The sequence below is a fragment of the Gekko japonicus genome, unplaced genomic scaffold (genome assembly GCF_001447785.1).
Source record: "Gekko japonicus isolate JY-2015 unplaced genomic scaffold, Gekko_japonicus_V1.1 scaffold1169, whole genome shotgun sequence".
Classification (NCBI taxonomy): Eukaryota; Metazoa; Chordata; class Lepidosauria; order Squamata; family Gekkonidae; genus Gekko; species Gekko japonicus.
The window spans coordinates 463,423-469,391 of NW_015164707.1; the positions used below are offsets into that span (position 1 = coordinate 463,423).

At 34.4% G+C, this 5,969-nt stretch overlaps 1 protein-coding gene across 1 annotated transcript in view; it reads right to left on the reverse strand.

Moving 5' to 3' along the window:
• Positions 1–728: 728 nt before the first annotated feature.
• Positions 729–5,969, reverse strand: part of LPXN (leupaxin) — a 50,325-nt gene continuing 45,084 nt past the window's right edge. The window contains exon 9 of the mRNA XM_015409526.1: positions 729–995. Coding sequence (XP_015265012.1) covers positions 729–995 — 267 coding nt within the window. The remainder of the gene's footprint in view (positions 996–5,969) is intronic.

Genomic DNA, 5,969 nt, shown 5'->3' on the forward strand with positions numbered 1-5,969 from the left:
TTAGTGAAAATGAATGCTTTTCAGTGAGGAAAAAAATATGCATATTACCAGTCAGCAGACATTCCTAGAAACTAGACTTCAGTTAAGAATAGCTATTGCTTTCTTGAGGCTGCATGGAAACAGCAACTATGACTATCCTTGATAAAATATGGGACTAGTACAAACTATGAGGTGTTTGAAATTCAGTGGAGCGGAATGTATATCTAACACCAGCATCCACTGAAGTTTGTTGCTTGCAACATGGCAATTCAGATTATGGCAATATTTTCCATCACTAATTTTGTGCCTGTTTACATGGAATTAAATCTAACTAAATTCACTGGGAGAAGTTCCAAGTAAGTATTCACAGGATTGCATTCTTAACCCTTTTCAAGCCATCTCCTCCTTTTCCAGTTTTCTTAAGAGTGTAAACCCTTTTCAGCCATTATATCTGTGGGTACTCCTACCTCACATACTTGGAGAGCATGTTATGTGCGATCCTCTCTATATGTACGATCACCATTTTCTATTGATAGGGTACAATGTGTAATGTTTCCAGCTTCATTAGCGTGATCAGCAAATCAGATCTGTTGCAGGCACGTATTTGCATGTACCAAAGCTGGAAAATATACGTATTGCCTATTGACACAAAATGGTATCAGAGTATCACATGTAGTGCACTCTTCCAGTAGGTAAGGTAGGAACACCAAAAATATAATGACCAAAAAGCATGAAAATCCTTAGGAAGATCAAACAAAGAGTTTGTTGAAGCAAGCGTGACAATAGGCTTTGTCATTTTGCTCCTGAAAGATGCCTTTGTGCAGTTGGGTAAGGCAAAAGGCACAAACAAAGTGCTCTGGGTGAAACCTGTGCCCCATGGCACTGACACAACGCCCAACAATGGGCTTCCCACATCCATGGCACACTGTCCCCTGATGATGGTGAAAGTGAAGCTCACAGTAGGGCCACCCATCTAATTCAAAGAAGGCACCATTGGAGAAGCTGCAGAGACAGTCCTGAAAGGAAAGAAAGACAGCATTCAGGGCAGTGAACTATTCCTGTGGCCCTACTTGTTTGTTGTTGTTTTTGCTGTCAAATCACAAGCTGACATGACAACCCAGCAGGGTTTCCAAGGCAAGAGATGTTCAGAGGTGGTTTGCCTTTACCTGCCTCTGCATCATGACCCTGGCATTCCTTGGTAGTCTCCCATCCAAACACTAGCCAGGGTCGGCCCTGCTTAGCTTCCAAGATCTGATGAGATCGGGCTGGGCAGGGCAGGGCAGGGCAGGGCCTTACTTATTAACCAGTAATTCAGCACACTGTGCTGGCTCAGGATGGCCAGTCAGCTGCTGCTGCTTGAAAGAGGATCTGATCTATTTTTAAATGGAATATAAAATTAAATTAAAATTGTGTTTCAAAACTTTGCATTTAAATTCCTGAAAATGAAACCTTTTTCTAAAAAGCCCTAAATCTTGAATTTTAAAGTGAAAATATGCATCACAGGGTTGTTGTGAGGATGAAATGGAAGAGGACAGAGTGATGCTACAAAGCTGTTTTCAGGCTCCATTGGGGAGAAAAGTGGGGTATAAATACCTAAATACATACTGCTTCCAATTTTGAGATGAAGCTACAAATCTAGCAGTTCAGATTGGATTACTAAATATTATACCCACCATTTGGCTTTTTGGAATCCAATAATTTGTTTTTTAAAATGGGGGCTTTGCAATCAAAAATTTTAAAACATTAACTGTTTTTTTGGGGGGGGGAAGTATATGTTTAAACTGCTTGCAAGACCCTATGTTGGATTACAATTACTTTTTCTGGAATGATATAAGCATCTTTACCTCTGAAAGTCTGTGTTGTCGATTATAATACTTGGTTATTCCCTTGAATTTACTTTGAATTTATGGATCCCCCCCCCCCAGTTTTGGTTCTATTAGGATTTTTTGAAACCTTCTAATTGGATTACAAATAATTATTGCTATCTGGATTACAAATTAAGGTGACTGTGGCTTTTTGCTGTTTAGAGAAGAAGAAAGAAGATCAACTTAAAAATTATTTGGAAAACATTTGACTTTTGTTTTTAAACATCATTTCTGCAAAATATAAACTAGAAAGTCTGTGACTTTCTCTCTGTGTACTGTTATTACTAAAAGATTACTGTGTTCCAATTGTACTGTAAACAGTTGATAAGCCTTTTTGAAACTCTGGGAAAGTTCTTGGTTTCAGCATTGGGATAAAAAAATATTGTTATGGAAACATAGATAACTGCTTGAGTTTACAGGTGTTCTCTGTAATAGGAATTGACATGACTAGTAGAACAGAGCAAAAAAAGATATTTCCAAGTACTTCCCCAGGAATAACCAAATCGGTGAGTGCCAGTCTGGCACAAATATCCTTAAAAGACTTACAAACCTTAATTCAAGAATCAGTGGCACCATCTGTTAAATCAGAAGTCAAAGCAGCTGTGCAAGAAACAGTATCTGCAGTTGTAGAACCAATGCAGACTAAATTGGACTCCTTAATGCAGATAATGACAATTCAAAGGGGAGAAATGCAGAAACAACATCAAGAAAATCAGCATGATATTACTGATCTAAAAAAGACAACAAATAAAGTGGAAGAAAAATCAGAAAAGATGGAACTTAAACTGCAAGATGTAAATTCCAGACAGAGCTCCATGGAAGAGCCTCATGTGAAGTTAGAAATGGACAAAGCAGCTTATATAACTGAAAGCAAAGATGAACATGTGAAAACTCAGATGGCACAGATCTTAGCTAAATATATGGGCACAGAAAATATAGATGAAGTCTAAGCAATTGATGTGGTTTACAGAATGAATTCTGCATACGCAAAAAGAAATAATCTTCCTGGAGAAGTTCATGTAAGATTCCACAAAAAAAACTTTAAGAGATGAAATCCTCAAATTTGCAAGTGAAACTCCACTCTAAATAGAAGACACAGAAATAAAAGTTTTAAAAGAAATCCCATGGAGAGTGATAGAGAAAAGAATATATGGAACTTACAACAGTTCTGAGAAATAATGAAATTCCATATAGATGGCTACTTCTACTTCTACTTTTACTTACAAAGATAAAAGATACAGAATCAATTCAACTTTCAAAGCAGAAGATTTTATCAAAACATATGGAGAAGATCTGAAAACAGAAGACCCACAGAACACAGAAGAGGATAGCCAAGATTTACAAGGAGCATCAGGGACAACAAAAAAGACCAGAAAAACTGTAAAGGTTACAACATCCCAAATAGTCACAAGACTTAAACTAAGCACAAAGAAGGTACCAAATCATGACTGCAAGATGGATAAAAGAGAAGATAATCTCAATAAATGTTAATAGATTGAATGCACCTCCAAAAACAAGACAGATATTTCAACAACTGAAAAAAATGCAACTAGACATCATATGTCTACAAGAGACTCATATAAAATATTCCGATCAAAATCTTTTGAAAATTAAAAAATTTGGAAAAGTATTTATCTCTTTAGATAAGGAAAAGAAAAAAAGATGTGTAGTAACATATGTGAAAGAACATTTACATCCGGAGCTGGTATACAGCTCAGAAGATGGAAGACTCCTGATAATTCAAATACAAAGACGAGGTAAAACAACCTTGATTGTAAATATATATGCACCCAACCAACATCAAGAAAATATTTATAAACTCCTGCAAGAACTTATCTCTAAACAAAATGTTGAGGAAATCTGTCTGATTGAAGATTACAATGCTGTATTTGATAGACTTCTAGACAGAAGTGGCACTATTACCAGCAACTTTCGTAGATCACAATCCTGTGATGGTTATACTACAAGATATATAAAAAAACAGATGGTCTTTAAATACATTGCTATTGAAGAATGGAAAATTTATAACAGAGACTAAAAAATAATTTCAAATGTTTTTCAAACAAAATATCCAGACAGATATTTCCATTAGAGTGCTGTGGGATGCATTTAAGGCTTACGCCAGAGAAGCTGCACATATTAAAAAATAAAAGACAGGAAAATTTATACAAATTAAGGAACAAAACAAAAAAGAAGAAGAGAAGATGAAACAAGATCCCTTAGCTGAAGAACTAAGAATGAAACTAAAGTTATTACAACACCAAATGAACCACTTGTTAACACAAGAGATAGCCAAAAAAATTATGTATACAAAACAAAACTATTTTGAAAATGCTAACAAACCGACTAGATGGTTAGCATACAAACTACGGAAAGAAAAAGGGAATATAAAAATTTTAAGAAATGAAGGGGAAGAAAAAAATATACCTAAAGACTTGAAAAAGGTTATCGAAACTTTTTATGAGAAGTTATACCAAAAAAGAGAAGCCATAGGTGAAGAAGTTAAAGATTTTTTAAAATATGTAACTTGAAGGAATTTACTGAAGAACAAAGGAAACATTTAAATGATCCAATCACTTTCTCTGAATTAAAAGAAGCACTAAAAAAGCAAAAAAACAACTACAAAAAACAAAAGACCCCAGGTCCTGATGGCCTTCCGGCAGAATTTTACCATGTCTTTGAAGATCAGCTGATAATACCTTTAAAACATGTAATTCAAAATATATTAATTGAAGGTAGAATACCAGAAACTTGGAATGAAGCCCTAATAACCCTGAAATGCAAACAAAACACAGATGAGAAAGAAATCAAAAACTACAGACTAATTTTGTTATTAAATGTGGATTACAAAATTTATGCCTCTATTTTGGCCGCAAGACTGAAAAGAGTATTGACACAAATAATCCATCAAGATCAAGCAGGCTTCCTACCAAAAAGACAACTTAGAAATAATGTAAAAACTATATTAAATGTACTTGAATATTTTGAACTACATCCTGAAAAACAGATGGCCCTGATTTTCCTAGATGCCGAAAAAGCTGTAGATAATGTCAGCTGGAACGTTATCTGTTGGAACAATTATTAATTTCACAATACGGCAAAGACTTTTTTACAGTGGTTAACACAATCTATACAAAACAACAAGCAGAAGTCATTGTCAATGGAGATTTATCACAAAATATTGAGATATAGAAAGGAACTAGACAAGGATGTCCACTTTCACCATTATTATTTATATTTGTGCTTGAAATATTGAATGATATGATTAGAGAAGATACCTACATTAAGGGTCTTAAAATAAGAGGAGAAGAATATAAATTGCAAGCATTTGTGGATGACCTGGTTTTTATTTTAGAAAACCCATTTGACTCTATTACACAATTATTAAAAGTTTTGTAGGAATATGGTCAGGTGGCAGGACTGAAAATTAATTTCAACAAAACAAAGATGTTAACGAAAAATACGACTAAGCTGCAAATTCAACAGTTACAGGAAATATCAGCTTTAGAAGTAAAAAAAAGTGAAATATTTAGGTATAAATATAACAAACAGATGCAGTTCCTTGCTGAAGGACAACGACTTGGAACTCATAGTGGACATTAAAAAGACTTGGAAAAATGGAAAAATTTATAAGTATCCCTGATGGGAAGAATAGCTACAGTAAAGACAAATATTTTACCAAGATTGATATTCTTCTATTCTGAAGGCGTCACAAGATGCAAAAGAAAGAGCTGGATTTGCATTGTCAGATTGGATGTTATACTATAAAGCATCATCACTGATATGGTTAAAGGAATGGATTACATTAGAAAATACCAGACTACTAACATTAGGAGGACATGAATTATTATTAGGATGGCATGCGTTTATTTGCTATGGAAAAGCCAATACTCATAAATATTTTAAACAACATTTTATCAGAAGATCCTTATTGAAGATATGGGAAGAAGTTAAAAGACTGTTTTATACCAGAATACCAAAATGGGTTTCACCTTTAGAAGCATCTACAACCCCAAATTTATTTCAAAAAAAGGTAATGTTAAGATATGAAGATCTGTTGGACAACAAAAATGAACTAAAACCAATAGAAAATCTTAAAGTACAAGAATCCAGCTTAAGTTGGTG